At 33.3% G+C, this 24840-nt stretch overlaps 3 protein-coding genes across 3 annotated transcripts; all 3 read left to right on the top strand.

The window, feature by feature from the left end:
• The first annotated feature begins 2832 nt into the window (after nucleotides 1-2832).
• LOC130447939 (uncharacterized) lies at nucleotides 2833-4673 on the top strand. Its single transcript, XM_056784998.1, has 3 exons — nucleotides 2833-3102; nucleotides 3667-3837; nucleotides 3949-4673. The coding sequence occupies exons 1-3, from the start codon at nucleotides 3042-3044 to the stop codon at nucleotides 4143-4145; spliced, it is 429 nt and encodes a 142-aa protein (XP_056640976.1). The 5' UTR covers nucleotides 2833-3041; the 3' UTR covers nucleotides 4146-4673.
• A 776-nt stretch (nucleotides 4674-5449) lies between these two features.
• On the top strand, nucleotides 5450-9434 carry LOC130447873 (uncharacterized). Its single transcript, XM_056784912.1, has 9 exons — nucleotides 5450-5875; nucleotides 5935-6121; nucleotides 6184-6419; nucleotides 6510-6752; nucleotides 6852-7076; nucleotides 7149-7398; nucleotides 7485-7645; nucleotides 7771-7899; nucleotides 9249-9434. The coding sequence occupies exons 1-9, from the start codon at nucleotides 5450-5452 to the stop codon at nucleotides 9432-9434; spliced, it is 2043 nt and encodes a 680-aa protein (XP_056640890.1).
• Nucleotides 9435-10698: 1264 nt separating this feature from the next.
• Nucleotides 10699-24132, top strand: LOC130447872 (uncharacterized). Its single transcript, XM_056784911.1, has 22 exons — nucleotides 10699-10827; nucleotides 10947-11084; nucleotides 11139-11270; nucleotides 11523-11676; nucleotides 11767-11958; nucleotides 12028-12203; nucleotides 12312-12447; nucleotides 12520-12689; nucleotides 12869-13007; nucleotides 13067-13208; nucleotides 13308-13486; nucleotides 16143-16201; nucleotides 16267-16404; nucleotides 21050-21184; nucleotides 21260-21413; nucleotides 21470-21661; nucleotides 21722-21897; nucleotides 21958-22093; nucleotides 23266-23432; nucleotides 23524-23662; nucleotides 23725-23866; nucleotides 23921-24132. The coding sequence occupies exons 1-22, from the start codon at nucleotides 10744-10746 to the stop codon at nucleotides 24105-24107; spliced, it is 3267 nt and encodes a 1088-aa protein (XP_056640889.1). The 5' UTR covers nucleotides 10699-10743; the 3' UTR covers nucleotides 24108-24132.
• Nucleotides 24133-24840: the final 708 nt, after the last annotated feature.

Below are 24840 nucleotides of genomic sequence, written 5' to 3'. Positions count from 1 at the left end.
TGTTTCTTAATGTTGGACGTAATACCCTAAATTATTTTTAAAAATTCGACAAAAAACTTACTTAGTTGGGAATCGATGCTGTTTCCTGGAAAAAATTCGAATAAATTGACAGAGAAATGGCATATTCGTAAATTTTTCGATATAACGAACATTATTAATATATATTGATAAAAAACTCACTTATCGTAAATATTTCTCCCGATACTATCCATATTGTTAGGAGTAACCCCAAAAAACGAACCAGTAACAAATTTAACATTTTACGCCCATTAGGTGAAAAACTACAACTTGAAATGAATTCGAAACGAGTTTCTATAAACGATTTATGAAGCCGTCACCATAATTTTGATAAGAAGTACAATATATCGTTATAATTTTTTATTATTTTCCTTTTTACTCAACACCTACATCATTAGATTACGTTTTATTACATCAATTGATTTTCAATCAATATTTTTAATTGCAATTTTAATTAATATTTTTATATTAGTATTTGGTAATATTGTAGTGCCACGAAAAATGGAACTATAAAAAAATTTAATTGAAAATATCATTTAAAGACAATCTGTATATCAAAATACTTAAAAAAATATCTTTTACCATAAGTTTACAGCCTGTATTATATGTAATACTCCTATATGGACAGTTGGTTTGAGAAAAAAACGTTGTTAATAGTAGAATCCTTCGTCTTTTTTATTTTCGGAGTGGCCTTGGATTATTAACTATACAGAGTAATGCATCCACTATCTAATATTAGGGTCGCCCTGCAAGGACAACTTACTAACGTCGGTAATGGAACATAAATAGAGTTAATAATCTACAGGGTGCGGCAGCATAACTTCCTTTTTTCAAAAGTTAATAAAACTTATTGTATGAATCAGAAAATTTTTATTCGTTTTTTATAATACAGGCACATACATAAAGTTTTGTTTTACTGAGTTTTGAAGATCAAATCAGTTAGGTGACGTCCCCCATTCTCCATACACTGAGTAAACCGATTTCTGGCGTTTGTCATGACTCTTGCCAGCATAGCAGGCGTTATGTTGGCAATTTCTTCCTGGATGTTCGTCTTCAAATCTTGTAGGGTCCTTGGACGGTTCACATACACACGGGATTTCAAAAAACCCCATAGGAAATAATCACAAGGGGTCAAATCGGGAGAGCGGGCTGGCCACTCCAAATCGCCCCTAATTGAGATAAGGCGCTCTGGGAAGTGTTCCCTCAAAACAGCCATCGATGTTCTTGAAGTGTGTGCCGTTGCTCCGTCTTGTTGGAACCAAGTGTCCCCTAAGTCCAACTCATCTAGCCGTGGGAAAAAAAATTCCTGTAACATGTTTACATACCGGTGCGAATTCACTGTCACTGTGACTTCATTTTCCTCAAAGAACCAGGGACCAATAATTCCACGTGAGTAAATTGCACACCACACTGTGACTTTAGGTGAATGCAAAGGCCGTTGATGCAATTGTCGAGGATTGGTATCAGCCCAGTAGCGCATGTTTTGTTTGTTTACGGATCCACACAAATGAAAATGGGCTTCATCACTAAAAAAACAATAGCGTCCTCAGGAACGACTTCCAGAAAAACCTCACACGCGTTCCTCCGAGAATTGAAGTCACGTTCAGAAAGTTCCTGCACAATTGCCATCTTGTATGGATGAAAATGAAGATCATCATGAAGTATTCTCCTCACAGAACGATCGGAAAGTCCAAGGGCAGACGCATGTTTGCGCGCAGAACGCCGTGGTGATCGCAACACTGAAGTTCTAACTAACTCAATGTTCTCCGGTGATCTAATGGGCCGAGGGACTCCAGTTCTTCGTCTTGTCACACTTGCAGTTTGTCTGAACGTAGTGACCCACGTAACAATTGATTTCCGGTCCGGGACAGGGGCCAAGGGGGCTAAATTAAAGCGATTCCGAAAGGCGCGCTGGGTTGCGATCACAGAACATCCGCTCGAAAAGTAAACCTCAACGGCAAACGCACGCTCCTCACTGTTCCAACGCATGATGGCGACTGAACTGTGCCGGGACAAAACTTTATAGTCCCCCCTCTCGAACGAGACCACTAGCACTCCGTTACGACATCTACCGACTAAATGGCGAACTTTTTAAAAAAGGAAGTTATGCTGCCGCACCCTGTATAATAACATTTCATGTACAAGTACATCATTATAATCTCTAACACCATATGATTTCAAAGAATATGTGACGTCATTTCGGCCTCGTTTTTATGAGCATTGAGGCAGAAAATTATTTCTATTTAGAACCATCAATGAAGAACATTTCAACGAACGAGTTTCGTTCCAGCTACGATTTATGACTTATTGACCATACCAGTATAAATGGGATACTCAAAAAAATATTTTCACGACACCTAAATGAATAAGGCAGCTATTTAAATAGTTCATGGTCTAGTAATCTTAATAATATGGTGTGAATAATAAGGCGGAAATTGTGGATTATCCATTTAACTCGTTTCATCATTCGAAATGTGTTTATGGAATAAATAATTTCTTATAATTTCAATTTTATAAAGGTAGAAATAACTATTGAAGTGAAGCGTATACACAAAATGTGAAAATACCACGGAGAAAATATGTTTTTATTTCATTATTCTATCACCCATTTTCATTGATCTGTATACTAGGAAATTGGTTTCTTGAAACCTTCCAAAAATATTACTATTTTGGAAATAATGGAGTAAATTGATGGATCGCTGATTTAACAAGCGATACGTGCGTTTATATAATTTAAAATCGACTTAATCGTCGTCTTAACTAAAATATAGCGAATTAAAACTCAGATATAAAGAATCAACACTACTCCAATTTATTTATTTAACTTTTAACGTTATAAACGGCCTCTTCCGGCGTTTTGATATAATTCGTTGACGCGCACTCTCTGTATTCATTTCTTTCTCGCGAGGCCGTCTCTCTTTGCCTTCCATCACGTCCTTTGCGGCCCTTTCAGTGTCCTTTTGTTCCAAATTTTATTCCGCAATTCCTATCGATCCGATAAATATATCCATACGCACACAAAAATGAATCAGTGGCAGTGTTTTTTTGGATTGTTAGTTATTGCCGTGGTTTGTATTCAAAAAAGTGAGTTTTTATTAATTTTTTCCCAAAAATTGAGTGAGTAGATTCCAAAAATGTTTTTTTGTTTCAATTCTTGCTACTCTAGTACGGAGATCTATGATTAAATGGCGAAGAAACGTTGAGAATACTTATAAACAAGAAAATTTAAATCATCATTTTTTCACGATTTTTTTTATTAACGTTTTTATTCACAAAAAATTCACCGATTGAACATTCTAGTTTCCAGATATTGTCATTGATATTTCCAACTACTCAATAGATTTTATTTAGTAAAAAAAGCCGAAAAACAATTACGAAAAATTACTTCAATTTACGTTTGTATTTCTAATTCTAAAAATCAATACTCAGTGTTTTCCTGAGCCACGTACAGAAACTATAAATAGCCTTACAAAGTTATGGAATCATTGAAAGATTAAGTGATAATTAAAAAAAAAATGTTTTCAGTGAAAATTGTTCGATTTCGTATTATTTTCCAAACCATGTTTTCATTTGATTTCGAAAGACCAATGCTAAGATAAATCTGAGTTTTTTTGGAAAGAGAATTATTTCAGACAACTTTTTGTTTAGGTACCGGGTTATCATGTTATGATTGTAACAGTGTTAACGATAAACGGTGCCTTGGAGATGAAAATAACAAACTTACAGAGGACATGAAGAAACCGTGCCCAGAAAGGAAAGGAAAACCTTACTCTTTGTGTAGGAAAATCAAACAAGTCATCGACTTTGAAGTCAACGGTCGTAAGTATGAATATATAAAAATTAGATGTACACTTTTTGTTATTGAGATACAGAGTGTTTTGAATATCGTCTACTATCAATCAAAATTGTGAAAGTAAAACTTTATTGCAGTATTACCAGATAGCAGAGTAATCAGAGCGTGCGGATATGAAGACAGCACTTACAATAATCGATGTTATCAACGATCAGGATTCGGTGGAAGGCAAGAAGTTTGCGCATGTGAAACTGACGATTGTAACGGAAGTTACACCATTTTGGCGTCGTTTTCTCTTGTTTTTGGTTTGGTTTTACTGAAACTCAATTTTTAAATTTAGAAATAGGAAAAAAAAATGTTTGTTTGATATATAAAATCATACTTATTTCATTAAAAGTTGGTTTTTGTGGCCCAGAACGCTATAATTGTTAATGGTAATCAATTTTAAGTAGTGATTGTTAAATATAGGAACAAATTTGTTTCTTTCGTGATTTAGTGATTAGCAATAAATTGTTAAAAATTCATTTTTATATTGAATTTATACAAGATAATTTCAAGTAGAAATGCCAATAAATGTTTTTATTTCGTATGAGCGTTATTGTCAATACATTTTGACAAATGTTCGAAATTTGGTTAAATTTAAGACAATTAGAAATTGACGTCATCTATATTTCAGGTCCTTTATGTATTGAATATTGTATTAAATTAACACAGACAATTATAAACGCAATTCGAACTAGTTTTAAGTGTTGTTTTTGTAGATACTGATCAAATCGCTTCATTGGAATGTTAATTGTAAATAAAACTGCCACAATCAATGATAATTATGTGAAATTGAATGAATAAAATATTTAGTAACGAGTTCGATTTTTTTTTACTTCCTACTTTGCTTAAAATAAACAGAATCGTTCGAGGTATTATTTATAAAATTAAATAGCTAACAATTTCCTTAATTCTTAACTCGTAATATTTTGTTTGTTTATTTGATAAAACCCAGTTGTCATAATCGCTGTCTCCTCTCGAGGAGCTTCAGAAATTAAAGTTAACCTAGAAAAGTCACTTTTGACAACGATTTCGAAAGAATTAAATGCAGTCGAATCTAGTCAGTTGTCAAACATTATATGTCATTGGATGGAATTTTGACAGTTTATTGTCAGCACGCATGTTAACGTTTTTTGATTCGAGTTTAAATGTTAAATAGTTTTACTTCTAGAAAGTAAGGAATAATAGGTAAGTGATGGAATACTTTTTCTAATTCGGTTGGTTTATTTTTGAATAAATGATTTTTTAAACGATGGAAATTATCATTTATTTGACAACATAAAACAAAATAAAACATTTTTGTTTGTTCTATTACGGCCATCAAAACGGTCGTCGATATTATTAATATGCTAAAAAAATTGTAAGTATCTACAGAAATTTTTTATTAACAATATTATGTGTTTTCTCTCGATTTCAAATTGAAAAAAAAAACGGGAATAGTCGATTGACCAAGGTAGCCAACAACAATTCGAGAAATGACTTTTCATTGTTGCGTTTTAATTAATCGAATAAATGTATTGATTGAAATATCGGCCCATTTTGTATTTACACGTTTTTTCAGGAAACCTACCGTCTAAAAGCATACATTCATATAATATGGATCCAAATCGTACCGAAAGCAGTACCAGCCAACAACAAAACGTACATTTGCACATGCATCACATGTGCAACTGTCAAAGTAACGTTTACCCAACCTATTATCCAGCCGTGGGTTATAGAACCACAGTACCTTCTCTGCTGACTTACACTTCCCCACCAGTACCAAGACCTTATTTACAGCATTACCAATATACGCAGTATAACATGGGAAATCAATTTTCGGTACCTATGAGTCATGTAAATAATAATACACCAATTTACGGTAGTACCTCGCTCACAACTACCGACGTCGTTTTTGGTGGCGTTGCGAAGGAAAAAAGAGAAAAAGCTGGTTCTCAAGAAGAGAATAGCGATGTTGAACGTATGAACGAAACGATCGATTACGGTCAAATTACACCACCGGTTAATGAGTTGCTGTTAACGGTACTTAATCAAATTAAAAATTTCTCAAAAATCATATTAATTTTCGAAATTTATATTAGGATAATTCCGAAGCTACGGTCCCGGATAATTTCGTGAAATTTCTAGAACGTAGTTGTTTGACGGCCGAACAAATCGCTTATCGAAATAGAAATCGACCATGTTTCAGAAACATTCAAAATCTATGTATTAGAACAAGATCCGAAATTTTAAAACCATGCACGACCATTTCAAACATACATTCTCAAGGTAATTGAATAGATTAAAATAAATAACAGTTGAAAAGCTGAAAGGCTTTGTCCAACTTTTAGGCATCCCTTGGGCCACCAAGGATTTCATTTACGCTTTCGTTCGTTTGACAAATTGTTGGCACATCCTTAAAGGATATTGGGAAAATAGAGATGGCGCTAGTCTCGGTAAAATCGAGAAGGAGCTAACGCCCGAATTTCGTGCCTGTTACGTACGATGGGAGAGGGAAACTATGGAATTGGCTTCTCAATTGACTAGAGTATTTTATAATTTGGATAATAACCTCGTTCCACCACAGGTATGTTAGATAAAAAAAATTATTATAAATAACGTCGTCAATCTAGATAAAGTTAGCTGTTAGCAAATATTTTTTCGTATCGTTGTTCAGGTGAATAATATAATAAAAACTTCTACACCCGAAAATTCCGAGAAAAAATCTTCGACTGGTCAAAACGTTTCTACTTCAACATTGACCAACATATCAATCAATAATTCAAGATCAACGAACGTTCGAGGACTGATTCGACTCCCGACCAATCAGACAACCGAAACCGTCGACCAGGCTAATCAAACATATTCCGGGGATTTTTGTACGATGAAAGAAGGATTCGATTCCGAAGAGGAACGGAGAGTGAGTTTAGAAAATTAATTATTTTCATGTTATTGTTGAACAGTTGATAATAAAGTTAGTAATTTCTTGCGACGTGATTGTAAAATAACTTTTTTGAAGGTGTACATGAAACCGGGTAGTTACAACGTACCAAAAAGGGACAGTAACGACGGCGGTACGATCTCGAGTCCGAGAGCCATTGAATTTTTAGAAACTGCTCAAAATGTTAACAAAGCGCAAACAACTAACGATAGATACTGGACTAATATCAACGTGGCGGGAATTAAAAAATCTGGAGACGTAAAAATTCTACAGAATAATATAACACCGGAAGCGGAACTTGAGGTACGATGAAAAATAATCAACAAAAAAATTTGATTTTCAAAATTGATTCGTTTCATACATTTTTCCGTTCAGCTCAATCTGGCATCCCATCTTAACGTACACGAATGGTTGTTAACTAGTAATTTTTCTGATTTCGGCGAACCTTCTCCTGTTTCGACATCTACACAAGATATAAGGACATTTTACGTAGATTCGTCATCTTTATATGAGTCTTCGCCTCAATTAGATAACGAGGCTCAAAAACCGTCTACTAATAAAATTTTACAACGCAGTAAACACACTCTGAAGACAGACAAAGAACCGCCTCTAAATGGAGTTTCAGGTAATTGATCCTCATATTCTTTTCTACACCACTTGTCAATAATTTGACAATATTTTTATCGTTCTAATGCTTCGAATTTTTCTAAGAGGAAACAATTAGAAAAATGAGAAAATCACCTCCCAAGAAAAGCGTGAACGAATATGAAAATGATTCGGGCATTACTTATGCTGGTATTGCCGCTTTACGAGATTTGTTGACAGAATTAAGAAAATACGACGTGTTGGATGGACTCGAAGAGTCAGATAAAGTAAGTGGGATTTTAAAAATTGATTTCATAAGTTTTAATATTGAAATTTTCGTGGTTTTATCGATATTTTTAAAATTTATATTCAACGTATAAATTGGGAAAAGGATTTTGTTTTCTTATCGCAGAATTATTTCTCACCCGCTATCGATGTTGATGGAATAATGGAAAAATTGAAATCCCAAGAGTACGCGTATATTGATGAAGTTTTTAGAGACTTGAAATATTTCATCAATTATTGCAACGCATTTGCAGAAGTGAGTAACTGTTTTTTTTTCTTTAAAAATACCATCAATAGTTTCATATCTAAGGGTTTTCCAATGAAAAGTGTTATTTTGAACAGCCCGCTATTTCGGTAAATGTCACTTTTGAAGCTGTCATTTTTTGACATTTGACAAGTAGAAACTACGCCATTAATGAAAATGGAACGATACACGCTTCAACAACGCATTGAAATTAGTAAAATTCACTATAAAAATGGTGAAAGTTTGAAGTTTGGCAGAGACGGTTCGTAAAACTAAAACATTTTTGGGTCGACGTGAAGCACCTTCTCGGACCGCAATACAGAAATTGGTGGAAAAATTTAAGCTGTTGGGACAAGTTAGTGATGTGTAGAATAAAACCCGTGCACGTCGCTCAAGAACAACTGAGAATATTACTGCTGTAGCCCAAAGTGTTGAAAAAAACCCAGGTTTGTCCATTCCTCGTCGTTCTTTGTAATTAGCCATTCCACAAACGTCATTACACCGTATTTTACATAAAGACTTGGGTCTTAAGGCCTATAAAGTTCAGTTAAGACAAGAACTTGAGCCGGCCGATCATCAACAACGTCGTGTCTTTGCTGATTAGGTCCTCAAAATGCATGAAAATGATCCGGAATTTCATCAAAAAATCATTTTAACTGATGAGGCCCGTTACGTCAATAAACAAAATTGTCGAATCTGGAGCTCGTAAAACCCAAGAGCTATTGTTGAAAATCGTCTCCATCCTCAACGCGTGACTGTTTGGTGCGGTTTATGGTCTGGCGGTGTCATTGGATCTTACTTTTTCGAAAATGAGGCTGAAGCAACAGTTACGGTGAATGGATTGCGCTATCGAGAGATGATTAATGATTTTTTATGGCCGGAATTGGATGGTATTAATTTGGACAACATTTACTTTCAACAAGACGGCGCTACGTGCCACACAAGCAACGAAACCATCGATCTTTTACGAGAAAAAAAGAGATGATCACAATTGGCCACCGAGATCTTGTGATTTAACACCTTGCGACTTTTTCCTTTGGGGCCACGTGAAAGATAAGGTCTACGCCAACAGTCCAGCATCGATTCAAGACCTCAAAGGTGGAATTCGTGAGGCTATCGAAGACATAGGGCAGCCGCTTTGCAATTTGGTTACGGAAAATTTCATGAAAAGGATATGGTCCTGTAAGCGCAGTTCTGGCGGCCATTTGGCTGATGTTGTGTTCATTATTAACGGCATATCAAAATAACACCTCTTATTGGAAGACCCCTCACATGTATCGGATGCTCTATTTATTTCCTGTTTGAATCTTATCCTTATATGAAACTAATTGGGATCTTTTTGTCTTCAACGGTATTTTCAGCATTTCAGCAATGTGGATAGCAAGAAAAAAGAAATGGTTACGTTTATAACTCAAATGTTTTCACTAAAATTACGCGAAACTCTTAATGACAATTTTATCGGCTACGATTTCGGCGATATGCAAGGAGACGTGTTGCAAACTGTTGGAAGAACAAAATTCAAAGACGAAAATCAATTTTATAAATGAAGTTTCTGTTACCGCCTGATAAGTGTTGATGATTGATTATTGAATGAAATTTTAGGAAAGCAGTTTTTCACAAATTTCGTAGGACAAGCTAAACGTACAAAATATGATGTTTATAATTTTTGCACTACGATTATATGTTAAGATTTAAAAATTACTGTATTAAATGATAAAAAATAAATTGTATTAATATTATTAATATTGTTTTATTTCTATAACAACATAATTATCAATCTTTAAACATTTCCGAGATTTCGCATTCGCCTTTCGAAGGATTCTCATCAATTTCTCGTCCTTTTTGTTCAGCGCTTCCTTCTAGCGGCCACAAATATCCAGTGTCCTTTTTCAACGTTAAACACATCAAAGTGCTAATCAATCCTGTTACTAAAAAAAGCATCAGAATTCCAAATCCTTTCGATATAAAAAAGATTGGTTTTCATTTTCCTCCGAATTGACATAATTGATCTGGGTGAAGTTTTCCGTTAATTGAGAAGACATCGAACTTTCTAAAAATTAGACTGAATATATAACTTTTTCTATTTTTACGTGTTTTATATTAAAAATATAATTGATAAACTTACTGATTTTATTTAGAAATTGTTTCTAAATGAACGATTTTTCTATTTTGTGAAAATATCGAAATACCTAGCGGTGATGGAGCTGTCACAATATTACAACCAACTTCAACGGTTTCTGGGAGTCTGAAGCTTTTAACTTTCGGTCGCTTTCAGGCAATTTCAGGCCCGGTTATACATACACAAGTGCATAATTAGATATAAAAGCCACTTCAAAATTTAATTTCACATTTAAAATTTGATTTTAGAAAAAAAAATATTTTCTCGTTCAAGAATATTAAATTTATTCTGATTTTTTTTGCATTGCAACTCCCGCTGAAGTTAGAAAAAGAAATATACTCGGGTTTGAAATAAAAGCTCGATCTATTGATTTGTATTGAAAAATCTACTATTTAAAAAAATTAAAAAGAAATATAACCGAAATATTAAATCCTATAAAATTATTGGTATTTAATTGAAATAGTTCAATAGAACGTGAGTTAATTGTGAATTTAAGGGGTCCAATATCAAATATGACCTCTGTACAGGGCGCTCAATTGAGTTTAAGAATATTTTTCAATACTTATCTCTAATTTGAAGTTGATGACGTTAATGAGAAAGTAAACAAAAACTTGAATGCAATCAAAATCCTTGGATGATAAAACAATTTTGAATGATGATATTGTATTTTATTTAAATTTGATAAATCCATCATGAAAATTGTTCGATAAAAAATATTTTGATTATTTATAAGTAAAATGTTTAGTGCTATTAACAAAATATTTGGAATAAAAATGAAGAGCGCGTTAGTGATAATATTTATATTTTCTTCGGTTTTAGCGGTGAGTTTGACCATTCATAAAATTAATTTATGAAGTTAAAAAAGTTATAGACAATGTTTAATAAATTTAATAAATAAATATACATATAAATGTTATATTAGAGCGATTTCCAATTATAGGATGGAGATGATCCAATTGTTCAGCTGAACGAAGGTAAAATACGTGGACATGTGTTACAAAGTTACGGTGGTCAGGATTATTACGCGTTTCAAGAAATTCCGTATGCAGCTCCTCCTGTAGGAAAAAATAGATTTCAGGTTCTTTGTAATATCATTGGAAAGCTGAAATATTGACATTGTTTTGATTTGCAGCTTCCTAAATCGCCTGAAGCTTGGGAAGGGACTCTTGATACAACAAGGAATACCAAAGTTTGCCAACAGCACAACACATATTCCTTGAACAAGACTGAAGATTGTTTATATTTAAATGTTTACTCTCCTGTTGTAAGTATGTTTTGTGCGATTACAAGTCGAATTACATTATAAAATATGATATGTATAGGTTTTACTATAAAAACATAAATTTTGTTGAAAACCGCAGTCAAAAAATCGTTTGAAACAACGAGATTCAACGTTTCTTACCAAATACACAAACTCTGATGATTTATCTCTCCCTAACGATCGATACTTTTATACTTACTATACAGAGTAGGCTTTAGGTCTCGAAATATTATTTATCACAAAAATACGTTTCAGAAACCAGGAAGTGACGAGAGGTTACCGGTGTTGTTCTGGATTCATGGCGGAGGATTGAATTGGGGATCTGGAACATATAATGATTACGGTCCTAAATATATAATGGATTATAATGTGGTTGTTGTTGCTATTAACTACAGATTGTATGCATTTGGTAAGCAATTAACGCAGTGCTAATATCTAGCTTCGAGATTGACCGCTTCTGCAGATGATTATAGTTTTACTTTTTATGATTATATTTTAGGGTTCGCCTCAACTGATGACGATGTTATTCCGGGAAATCTTGGACTTAAAGATCAAAGATTTGCTCTCGAATGGGTTAACAAATATATTCATCTCTTCGGAGGCGATCCGAATCACGTAACTATCGCAGGAGAAAGTTCCGGTTCTGCTGCAGTTGGACTTTTAGTTATGGGAAATTGGAATGGAGACAAAGGTGAAATTTTTAATATAAACATAAATTATCTTTAATCACTGTGTATATAATACCGGTATTTGCTAATAGAACTATTCCATGCGGCTATAATGGAAAGCGGGTCGATGATTGGTGGTACTTTGCAAAAAAATGCGAAAGAAAATATTATCGGTCTAGCAAAATATTTAGATCCTTCGTTTACATCTGAAAAATCTGAAGATATTTTGGAATTGTTACAAAATGCTTCCGCAGAAGACATATTAGCGGTAAGTTATGATTCACAACAAATAAACAGAGTTTTCAGATTTTTAATTAATATCCTGGTCGAGTTTTTCATTTGTAATGGAATATATACATAAAGTTTCCTTTTTTAGGCTAATAGAAACTATAGTAACATGATAGAAAAAACTGGTTATTACTCACTTTTACCTCTACAAAGTTTCATGGATGCTGATTTCAAAAAAGTTCCTCTTATGATTGGTTTTAATTCAGAAGAATGGATTAGTTATGGTGAGCAATTTCGACGAAATGCTTAAACTATTAATGAATTATTTTCTATTAATTTTAATATTCCATTTATAGTTGTTAACAAAGGAAATACAGACTTATTGGAAGGTTTAGATAATGATCCCAGTCGATTGGTACACCCTAATTTAAATATGTCTCCAGAAAATAGAACTATAGCTGGACGTCTGTTGAAAAAAGTTTATACGAATCAAACATTTATGGAAGATTTCGCAGCTTATATAAGAGTGAGTTAACAAGAATTATCCCTTATGTTTTGATCCTCAGCAACCGCGCTCGTTTCGTATTTATCGCTTTTCATTCATAGCAAATTTCTGGAAAATAATAGCAACGTGTCAACGATGTAAAATATATCATAATGTATTTGTAAATACATCATAAAAACCGTTTATGTGATTTATTGCAGTGGAGCAGTGATCAATCATTTTCAACGCCAACGGGTAAACAGATTGAATTGGGATCAGTCCACGCACCTTATTACGTGTATCAATTTTCTTACAAGGGAGAGCTGGGAGGTAAAATGGACGACATGTACATCGTACCAGGTAAATGATAAATGTAATATCATGTACTAACTGGAGTAAAATGAAAATTGATGTTATAGGGGCCGAACGAGTTGCTCATATGGAAGATCTTCATTATTGGTGGGAATTTTCCAACAATAACGATATTTCCATATTTCCGGATGAAGATCAATTAATGATGCGTCGGTTTCTGACGCTTTGGACAAATTTTATCAAATACTAGTAAGTATTTGCTTTATGATTATATAACTAATGAAACAAGTCATCAGATAAAAATGATAAATCACCAGAAGCGTGTATTTTTTATTATTTTTTTTTCAGTAATCCAACACCGGAACCGGATCCGCTACTAGACAATATCATTTGGCCACTATCCAACCCTGACACTTTAACGTACTTAAACATTAATGACACGTTCGAAGTTAGGGAAAATCCAAGGGTGTATCGATTTGTAAAACCGATTTTCGAAAAATACATGGAACCCCCATACGTTTCTTTTGGTTAAAAGTTTATAATTACACTGAAACAACATTATATTGTAAATAAATAAAATAAACCATTATTCTTATTCTTTTATTGAAAAATAACACCTATGACGTAAATACAATTTTCATAATACTGAAAATTTAGTGCTCATTCAATTGAAGCAATGATCAGTCATCTGATTGACAGCCAATCAGTACAACATTACGAGGATTGTTCTAGAAGTATCTGGCCTGTCTTAGAGATGGCGGTAGTTGTTTGAAAAATACACTGTATTAGATAGTACACAGTTTGAAAATACCACGTTGTTTAGTATTTGTTTAGCAGCCAGGGAACTTGTAAATATGGAAAAATTGGTCATTGTGACACAATATTTTTATTTGAAAGGCATTAGTTCCACAAATATAAAAGCTTAACTAGATTATAAATACAATTGAATCAATGATCAGTCATCTGATTGACAGCCAATCAGTACAACATTACGAGGATTGTTCTAGAAGTATCTGGCCTGTCTTAGAGATGGCGGTAGTTGTTTGAAAAATACACTGTATTAGATAGTACACAGTTTGAAAATACCACGTTGTTTAGTATTTGTTTAGTAGCCAGGGAACTTGTAAATATGGAAAAATTGGTCATTGTGACACAATATTTTTATTTGAAAGGCATTAGTTCCACAAATATAAAAGCTTAACTAGATTATAAATACAATTGAATCAATGATCAGTCATCTGATTGACAGCCAATCAGTACAACATTACGAGGATTGTTCTAGAAGTATCTGGCCTGTCTTAGAGATGGCGGTAGTTGTTTGAAAAATACACTGTATTAGATAGTACACAGTTTGAAAATACCACGTTGTTTAGTATTTGTTTAGCAGCCGGGGAATTTGTAAATATGGAAAAATTGGTCATTGTGACACAATATTTTTATTTGAAAGGCATTAGTTCCACAAATATAAAACCTTAACTAGATTATAAATACAATTGAATCAATGATCAGTCATCTGATTGACAGCCAATCAGTACAACATTACGAGGATTGTTCTAGAAGTATCTGGCCTGTCTTAGAGATGGCGGTAGTTGCTTGAAAAATACACTGTATTAGATAGTACACAGTTTGAAAATACCACGTTGTTTAGTATTTGTTTAGCAGCCGGGGAATTTGTAAATATGGAAAAATTGGTCATTGTGACACAATATTTTTATTTGAAAGGCATTAGTTCCACAAATATAAAAGCTTAACTAGATTATAAATACAATTGAATCAATGATCAGTCATCTGATTGACAGCCAATCAGTACAATCGTTGTTGTGTACCACGTTGTTTAGTATTTGTTTAGCAGCCGGGGGATTTGTAAATATGGAAAAATTTGTCATTGTGACACAATATTTTTATTTGAAAGGCGTTAGTCCTACAAATATAAAAGCTTAACTAGAATATAAATACAATTGAATCAATGATCAGTCATCTGATTGACAGCCAATCAGTACAACATTACGAGGATTGTTCTAGAAGTATCTGGCCTGTCTTAGAGATGGCGGTAGTTGCTTGAAAAATACACTGTATTAGATAGTACACAGTTTGAAAATACCACGTTGTTTAGTATTTGTTTAGCAGCCGGGGAATTTGTAAATATGGAAAAATTTGTCATTGTGACACAATATTTTTATTTGAAAGGCATTAGTCCTACAAATATAAAAGCTGAACTAGATTATACTCTGGGTCAACAATCAACAGTGAAATATTGGGTAGCAGCTAGAGGCCTTTTCATAACCATGGATGAAACATGATGATGATGATGATGAAACAAAAAAACAATCAACATGAAGGCAAAGACCGTTCCATCTGCAGGCGAGGTCATGGTATGCGCGAACCAATATTATCATAACAAAAGTTGACATTATAACACAGCAATTTTCGAAAAATTACTCATTATGTGCTGAATTTTCTCTCAAACATTTTTTTCTTTGTATTCAGTACTTTTTTCTTTATAAATTTTCTTTTTCTCTATATTCGATCATAGTCTAATACGAGGAGCATTTCATGAAATCTAAATTTCATCGCTACAGAACTGAAAAAGGGTTTGTTATTTAGGGGTTGATGAATGTAAGTTCTTGGATTCCATTTTAAAATTCAAGATACAAAATGTATAAAATAAAATAAACAACAATTCCTCAAATAATTTTTTGATGTTAGACGAACTGATTTTGGTTTGCATAGTTTGTCAATTTTGCAAGCCTGTCTCATGGACTTATTCCTTATTTTTCTGTATATTCCTAAATATCATATCAGGCTCTAACATCAACCAAGGAAGGGAACGTTCATCCATTCCGAAGCCTTATTTTCCTTCAGTCAATTTTAGTATTCATTTTATCTTTTTTTGAGCAATGCTTTAATTGTATATCTAAGCAAGGAGCTTTTATTTTGCATTTTTATATTATGAAATACTGAATATTCGAATTTACTATTATTTTATTTTTCAAAAATTCATGATAGGGTATGGAGCTTCTTACATTCCTCAATTTTATGAGTGTTTTTAACGTGCTTATCGCTAGTTTTTACTTAAAACTGAAGGATGATCAATCAAGATAAAAATTATAATTTTCAAAAGTGCTTGGTATCTTCAAGTACGTATTAAATATAATAAATTGTTACATATGATTTAAAAACACATTTTGAAAATGTTGTTCCCGGCTTTGTGTGCAATTATATTTTTAATAAATCCTGTAATTGTAAGTAAATCAAATATTTTGATTAATAACATTTTTAAACAAAGCAAAATTTTGAATATGTATAGTCAGACGATGGGACCGTAGTAACTATATCCAATGGAAAAATTAGAGGACACATATTGAAAAGTGGAAACGGTGAAGATTATTACGCTTTCCAAGAAATCCCTTATGCGACACCTCCATTAGGCAAAAATAGGTTTCAGGTAAAGACGTAAAACTTTTTATATGTAATTTTACTTTTCGTCGTCTCCTTGTATACTTTTGAGAGAGAGAGAATTTGAGTATATTAGAACCAGAAAGCGAACTTGAAACAGAATTACCAAATTACCAAGTTTTATCTAATTTCTATGCTTATGTTTCTAAATCTTCTTGATTTTAGGTTTCTTCCATTAGTCCAGGCGCTGAATGAAATTGAGTATGCAAAATGTCAGGACCAGGAACTATGCTCAAATTCTTTTACCTGGGACCCTAAATAATAGAAAATCACATGTTGTAGGCAGCTGTGCTGGTCCATTTCCCTTTTCTCCTTCCCGTTGTCCCTGCTCGGCACGTTGCTGAGTCATAGCGCTTGGAGTAGTCAGTAGAAAAGAATTTGTAGCCTATAACGGCTTATTTTTGCCTATTTAAGTAATAGTATTTAAGTTTTTTCGCAGTCGACTGTTTATTAGTGTTTATTTAAATAAAAACGCGGATAATGTCACTAAAAGTGATAAATGTGAAGAAGCGAAAGATAAATGAATTGTCTTGTTTGTTTTGTGATAAAACGGGTGATTTAGTGAAGAGTCCAAAATCACAAACGTTTATTAGTATTAAAAAAGCAGCGGATCGCAGAAAAGATTATATTAGTAAGAAAATAGAAAGTGATACAGACTTTACTGCACACAATTGTTCCTGGTATCGAGCTTGTATTGCAACTTATATTAGTGAAGAGAAAATAAGGCGTCGAAAATTAGCATCACTAAAGCGGAGAAGGCCTCTACTTCCACCTCCTCTACAGAAGCAAATGTTTTAGGTAGCCAACGTATTCGTCGGTCATCAAGAAGTGAATTAAAACTTGATACGAAACAGAAATGTTCAATGTGTGGTAAACAAACAATAAATAAGAACAAAACTCTTTTTTTATGTCCTGAAATTTTCAGTTTTCACAAAAATTGGTACTTGCGAACAATCAGCTGATTTATTTCCAATGGAAGTGAGGTATCATTGTTATCGTGATTATCTGCTACCACCAAGGAATTCTGACAATCCGGCAGGCAGACCTTGAATTAAAATACCACATGACATACTTATAGAGGCATTTGAAAAGCTGATTATGAAATTGAAACATCAATTAACATCTCACTCTTTTAAAGTATCATTCTTGGCCAAGCGACTAGCTGAACTCACTGAAATAGAAGATGCAATTGTAGAAAATCGCGTTATGAAATCATCGCTCATTAATAAGTATGGTGAAAATGTTTTATTTTCATATACGAGTGACAGATCAAAATCATCATTGGTATTTATGGTCAATATACCACTGGATGAAGTCATTGTATATATGCGTACCATAAATTCAAAAAAAGCCGTGAGCAGCAGAGCTCCATCACGAAAGTCGAATTTTTCATCGAATGAAGAATTTAACTGATACACAAACAAATATTTCCATAAAATGAATTTCTTGGAAATGATATCAATTCTCAATCTTATTTCTTTATTTGGAAAATTTGCCATTCCTCAATAACTTTTCATTTCAAAAGTTAACTCTCTCTCTCGAATTAAAATTTATAATTTCAATAGACCCGGTGGTCTCGAACCCTCTTGTTCAATTCCAATTGACAACAAAGAAAAAATTGTCATAATGACAAGAAATTTCGAGAATGGGAAGTAAAAAAAATCATCCTAGCAACGATCATACTCGTATTATTCATTAAATAGGAGGTTCAACAATTACAACGATCAAAATGATTTCGGGCGTTTTGTGCTAGAAGAACTGAAGAAGAAAACTTTGAACATGAGAAAGACAATTCTTCAACTTCATCCCTACTTGCACGCGAAGTTCGAACCTTCTAGTTAAACTTTTTCTGGCCAAAAAATAAGAAAATATAACAAAAATGACCATAAAATGGAGAGGGGTGGAGATGGAAAGTTTCGACCTTAGACAAGAAATCATCTCGCTCAACTAATTGAACTTACATGTGAAATTTCATTTTCAGTCGCTCTTCGTTTGACCTGCAGAGGTGAGCAAAGGTCAAAAACCACTTTTTTTGCATTGCGACCCCTCGAAATATTCATTTGTTTTCAACCAAACTCTAATAACATCAATCCGCCGCCAAAAAAGCCATGTATGCTAATTTTGAACCAATTCGGACCCATAGCAATTGCTCGAAAGACGAAAATAAGAATTGTAGCTTAAACAGATATATAGATATATAAATAAACTACAGACATTCGAAAAATCATCATAATCGTGTTCAGGAGGTCTCAAAACATGGGAAAAATGATGTGCTCCCCATTTTTCTTCTAGTCATGCCTACCGTAATAGTCTAATTTTTCCTTGAAAATATTCGACTAAAAAACTACATTGTTCAAGTAGCTAAACAACTCCGAAAAGAAATATTAAATGTTAAAGTAATACCAGATGGATATTTATGTGTTGAAATTTTAATTGAACAATTTTAATTGCGCGATCTGAATGGTTGCGATTCGACTAGCAGATTTGGCTCGAAAAAAAATGCTTTAAAGGCTGCATCGTTGGATTTTGTACAAGAAGCTCTAAAGCATTTGGGAAATCTATACCTAAGTGCTAAGTCGAACAGCTAAAAGAGTTGGAAAACAGTTGCACCTATCTTTTTTCAAAAAAAAAACTTACCAGATGATGAACTTCGGTATAAGTTTCCCAAATTATGGGTTTCGGCTTAAATTTATTAAAAGTTATTTGCACATCAGATACTCTACATTTACATCTATTAAGAGCTTCAGCACAAACATATGTATGGATAACAAACTCAACTACTGCCAATTGATTACACCTTCTTAGGCTATGAAAGGAAGGATGGTAATTTGCACCCACGACAAATGACCAAGCAACCACTGCCGGAATTGTTGATTCAACCTTGTAAATGTCCATCCAGTTGTAAAAAAATGACTTGCTCTTGTGAAAAATTACATATTTATTGCATTTCTTTAAGCAAATGCATAAATAACGATTGTCAGAATAAAAAAGATTGATAATTATCATTTTTTCATTTATAATATATGAAAATTTGATTTTTTTGGATTAAAAAATTTTGCAGAAGAGCAACAAGGCTTCCACCCAAATAGATCCACCATAGACGCAATATTTATATTACGCCAGTTGATAGAGAAATCCATAGAATACAATAAACCCATGTACACATGTTTCGTAGATCTAAAGCAAGCATTCGATAGAGTAAAACTCAACGATGTAATCCACCGACTAAACCAAAAAGGCGTCAAGAAGCATTATACAAATCTAGTAAGGCAACTTAACATCAACACCAAAACAAGAATAAAAACAGACTGTGGGCTAACAAGAGAACTCAAAGTCTCATCCGGCATAAGACAGGGAGATAGCCTCAGCCCATGCCTTTTCAACGTTATAATAGACCAAATAATTGAGAGCGTAAACGAAGTTAATGCAGGATTAGAAATGAATAACCGTCACCAGAGAATCCTTTGCTACGCAGATGACGTTATACTTATAGCTGAAAATGAAGACGATCTACAACGCCTCCTTCATAAATTCAACCTAACGGCACAGAGACTTAACATGCAAATCTCATAGTAATATCCAAAGACCCAATAAGATGCAAGTTGGTAGTAAATGAGCGCATTATAGAGCAAGTAATGAATTTCAACTACTTGGGTGTAGAAAGAACGAGCAGCAGAAACATAACGGACGAAGTAGATAAGCAGATCAAGAAAGCAACTAGAATATCGGGATATTTACGGGACATTATATGGAGAAATAAATATATGAGCATAGAAAGTAAGACGCGAATCTACAAGACCTGTATCAGACCCATACTAACCTATGCCGCAGAAACAAGGGCAGACACAACACAAACAAAGAGAAAAATGAGAACAGCAGAGATGAAGATATTACGAACAATAAAGGGTACCACACTCCACGATAGAATACCCAACACAGATACCTTAAGAGAACTGGGAGTACAAGATGTCGTTAGATGGGTAAGAGCAAGACGCCGACAATCGAGACCATGTAGAACGAATGGCTCCAGAACGGATTGCCAAATGGGCCAAAACACAGAAACCAGACACAAGACGCCCAATTGGTAGGCTCCCAAAACGCTGGTACGATAGCTAGACATCGGCGTCATAAGAGGGCAGATGACAGACCTGACAGAACCTCGTCCTACTACAAGAAGAAGAAGAAAAATTTTTTTTTTTATCAATAATAATTGTTTTAATTTTTAATTTTCCTGTTGTTTTTTCACTTGAATAGCTGTAAATATCTTTAATCATAAAAATCAATTGGATTCTCACTAAAACAATCGTTATAATGATATCAAAGTATGTGTTCAGTCCATTTACTAGATGTCTAAAGGGGCTGGGGTGTAAAAGAAATTGACCAATATGGCTGCTGGTAACATCCAGAATCATAATTTGCATGCTTTTCTGAGTTCAAAACCATACACCGAATGCGGTTTTCACATTTTGCACACTCAACTCCATCCAGCGCCCGGTCTATATTTCAAAATTTGTTTTTTTCTCAATAATTTTTAAGATGGTTTAACGTTACGATTTTTCTTTGAGTCTTTATCAAAATATGATATTGACACTGACAATTTTCTTATTAAAAGTACAAAAATAAAATTATTGTAGTTGGCAAAGGAACCGGAGAACTGGGAAGGGATTTTAAATACAACAAAAAATACAAAGATATGTTACCAAGGAAACTATTATCCAAATCTTATAAAAACAGAGGATTGTTTATATATAAACGTATATACACCTGTAGTAAGTAAATAGATAACATATGCAATCCTTAAACGTAAATATCAAATTTTTTTGTAACATGCGCTCCCCTTGTAGGTGCCCGGAAGTGATAATTCGCTACCAGTATTATTCTGGATACACGGTGGAGGATTTAATTGGGGATCTGGTACTTTCGACGACTACGGTCCAAAGTATCTTATGGGAAATGGAATAGTCGTAGTAAGCCCTAATTATCGTCTAAATGCTTTCGGTAAATATATGAATACTAATTATGGATAAGTAATTATTTTATATTTATTTACACAGGTTTTATGACGACAGAAGATGATGTAATTCCCGGTAATTTGGGTATGAAAGACGTACAACTGGCTTTACGTTGGGTTAATAAGAATATTCATCTTTTCGGAGGAAATCCTAATCAAGTTATTATTGCCGGAGAAAGTTGTGGATCGATGGGAGTTGGTATGTTGCTTATGGGACCATGGAGTGACGGAATAGGTCTGTTAATATTTTGTTTACTTTTTAATCACTGTGTTAATACATATTTGAATATTTTAGAATTGTTTCATGGAGCGATTATGGAGAGCAGTTCTCAATTAGGGGGAGTTTATCAACTCAACGCTAGACAAAACGCTTTCGATCTTGGAAGAGTGTTGAATTCTACATTTAATACGGATGATTCCAAAGAGTTATTAGAAGTATTGCAACGCGCCTCCACCGAAGACGTATATAACGTAATATTTTTCCACATATTTAGAATCACGATGGAAAGAAAGAAAATTCTTATGTTTCAGGCTAAACTCATCTATGGTACAGTCACGGAAAAAGAAGGAGACTTTTCGTACCCAGCTCTGCAAGCTTTTATGGATAAAAATTTCAAAAAAATACCTGTCATGATTGGAATTAATTCAGAAGAACGGATAGCTCTTCGTAAGATTTTTATTTATTATTATAACGAACTATTTGATGGATAAATTTTATATTTGATTATTTGCAACTGTATATCAAACAAAAAAATTTGAATAACCACAATAAACTTGTATAAATAGAATCTGAACGTAAGCAAATTTGGTAATTATACACTTTCACGGTCACCTGGTTTTTTGGCTCTAGAAAATCGAAAAATGGATGGATTTTAATGATCTTGGTCTCAAAATGTTCCATTTTACGGCGGATTTATAAAAAAAATTAGTAGAAATAGCTGGAATGAAAATTTCTCATAGTTTTACTGTTTTAAATCGTAAAAAAACGGTTTTGCAAAATAATCCTTTACAAAAAATTATCTCATTATCAGATAAAGTTCTTATATTTTTTTTTGTATTTTACATAAATTAATAAACAATTTAAAAAAAAATCCAAGAGGAATGATTTTTTATAGCTTAAAATGAAATCGATACAAAACAATCAATTTTCGTGAATAGTTTCGTACTCTATATTCTTCAATGTTAATAGTTTTTGGACCATTAAAAATCGAAAAATAGATAAATTTTATAATTTTGGTCTCAAAATGTTCCATTTTACGACGAATTTATGATGAACACGGGGGTAGTGGCTGAATTTGCGGTTTTTAATAATTTTAAACCTTAAATAGTAGAAAAACTTTTTTTTTTCAAAATATTCATTTTTTATGTAAATTGCGAAAAAAAATATACGAACTTGATTCCACGACGTCAGAAACAGTTACGAAGGATTATATGTAGAAAGTCATTTTTTTGCATTTAAAGTCATGAAACTGAAAAAAAATATTTATTTTTTTTTAATTTTCGTATTTTTTTTTATAAATCCGCCGTAAAATGGAACATTTTGAGACCAGGATCATTAAAATCCATCCATTTTTCGATTTTCTAGAGCCAAAAAACCAGGTGACCGTGAAAGTGTATAATTAATGAAAATTTAATATTTTCTATGTTAAAATATTAAAAGAATGTCTGGTAAAGACTCATTTTATTTTGTATATCAATCTTTTTATTGTTTTTTACGTTAAAATCGTCGCGATTTCAAATACCATCTACCTCATGTTTTCCGAAGCATTTCGTCGCTCCCGGACGTGGTTTTTGTGGAATTAGTTTGTTTTATTGAAATGTTGTTTATTGTTGTTTTAGCTTCGTCTAAAAATGAGACGTTGCTTCGAGAATACGACGATAATCCTAGTTTACTGGTTTCGTCTAACATAAACATGTCACCTGAAGATAGAGCTACTGCTGGGAAACTTTTGCATGAAATATATACGGATAAGACATTCGTGGAAGATTTTGGTGCTTACATTAGAGTACGTGTTTTCGATTTTAATATGACTTTCGTCTCTTCTTCAACTAGGCTTTAAAAAAGAGTGAAAAAAATTTGTTATTAATTGTTTTTAGTGGTCTACTGATAATGATTTCACAACCCCAACTGGTAAACAGGTTCAGTTAGGTGCAGACGTTGTACCATACTATCTGTATCAATTTTCTTACAAAGGTGACTTGGGGGGTAATAATTCTCCTGATCTCTACGTACCAGGTTAGTACTATATATTTGATTCTCTTAGCAAATACAAGTGGAAGCGTCGAATTGTTTTTTAGGTGCTGAAAGAGTAGCTCACATGGAAGAATTACATTATTATTGGGTATTTTTGAATAACGATGATCTCAGTATATTTCCAGAGGAAGATCAATTAGCGCTTCACCGAATGGTTAGACTATGGACGAATTTTGTTAAATATCTGTGAGTCAGTGAATAATTTTTGAAAATTTGATATAAAAATAAGAATATTTCTAGTAATCCGACTCCAGTGGAAGATCCTTTATTGAATAACGTTATTTGGCCACGATCCACGCCGGCTAATTTGGAATACTTGAATATCAACAATACTTTGGAAGTAAGGCAACATCTGAGGCAGCATATTGAAATTAGCGAGGTTTTGGATAAATATATGAAACCACCTTATAATGCATATGGACATTAAATGAATTTATGTACACAGTTTCTAATAAATCTTATATATTAAAAAAATTCATCTAATTTTCACCATTTTCAAGTTATACTCAAATACTTATGGTAGTTTTTCCTTCTTTTGAGTTTTTGAACACTTAAATCGGTTGAGTTGGAGAGGAGCTAGGCGCGGACATTCAATGTGGTGTTCTGGATTTTTGTAGGATTTTGGCAATTTTTCTACATTCACCAAAGATCTATATCTCAGGTTCTATTCAAGATAGAGACTTCGTTTTGATTTGATAACACTCGCTGAAATATCTTCTTTCTTTTGTGTTTTCGGACACTTAAATCGGTTGAGTTGGAGAGGAGCTAGGCGCGGACATTCAATGTGGAGTTCTGGATTTTTGTAGGTTTTTGGCAATTTTTCTACATTCATCAAAGATATATATCTCAGGTTCTAATATAGCTACAGAGTTCGTTTTAGTTTAAGAACACTTGCTGAAACACCTTCTTTCTTTTGAGTTTTTGAACACTTAAATCGGTTGAGTTGGAGAGGAGCTAGGCGCGGACATTCAATGTGGAGTTCTGGATTTTTGTAGGTTTTTGGCAATTTTTCTACATTCATCAAAGATCTATATCTCAGGTTCTAATATAGCTACAGAGTTCGTTTTAGTTTAAGAACACTTGCTGAAACACCTTCTTTCTTTTGAGTTTTTGAACACTTAAATCGGTTGAGTTGGAGAGGAGCTAGGCGCGGACATTCA

Source organism: Diorhabda sublineata, chromosome 8, assembly GCF_026230105.1.
Source record: "Diorhabda sublineata isolate icDioSubl1.1 chromosome 8, icDioSubl1.1, whole genome shotgun sequence".
Taxonomy (NCBI): domain Eukaryota; kingdom Metazoa; phylum Arthropoda; class Insecta; order Coleoptera; family Chrysomelidae; genus Diorhabda; species Diorhabda sublineata.
The sequence above is the reverse complement of the archived record's forward strand: the minus strand, read 5'-3'. Positions and strand labels throughout refer to the sequence as shown.

Bases quoted from the DNA above. Each gene is read 5' to 3' on its own strand.
- LOC130447939 (XM_056784998.1), top strand. From the start codon at position 3,042: ATGAATCAGTGGCAGTGTTTTTTTGGATTGTTAGTTATTGCCGTGGTT. The intron at 3,103-3,666 runs GTGAGTTTTTAT...CTTTTTGTTTAG, and splicing joins CGTGGTTTGTATTCAAAAAA to GTACCGGGTTATCATGTTAT. The intron at 3,838-3,948 runs GTAAGTATGAAT...ACTTTATTGCAG, and splicing joins CGACTTTGAAGTCAACGGTC to TATTACCAGATAGCAGAGTA.
- LOC130447873 (XM_056784912.1), top strand. From the start codon at position 5,450: ATGGATCCAAATCGTACCGAAAGCAGTACCAGCCAACAACAAAACGTA. The intron at 6,753-6,851 runs GTGAGTTTAGAA...ACTTTTTTGAAG, and splicing joins ATTCCGAAGAGGAACGGAGA to GTGTACATGAAACCGGGTAG. The intron at 7,646-7,770 runs GTAAGTGGGATT...TTCTTATCGCAG, and splicing joins GACTCGAAGAGTCAGATAAA to AATTATTTCTCACCCGCTAT.
- LOC130447872 (XM_056784911.1), top strand. From the start codon at position 10,744: ATGTTTAGTGCTATTAACAAAATATTTGGAATAAAAATGAAGAGCGCG. The intron at 23,663-23,724 runs GTTAGTACTATA...ATTGTTTTTTAG, and splicing joins TCCTGATCTCTACGTACCAG to GTGCTGAAAGAGTAGCTCAC. The intron at 23,867-23,920 runs GTGAGTCAGTGA...GAATATTTCTAG, and splicing joins ACGAATTTTGTTAAATATCT to TAATCCGACTCCAGTGGAAG.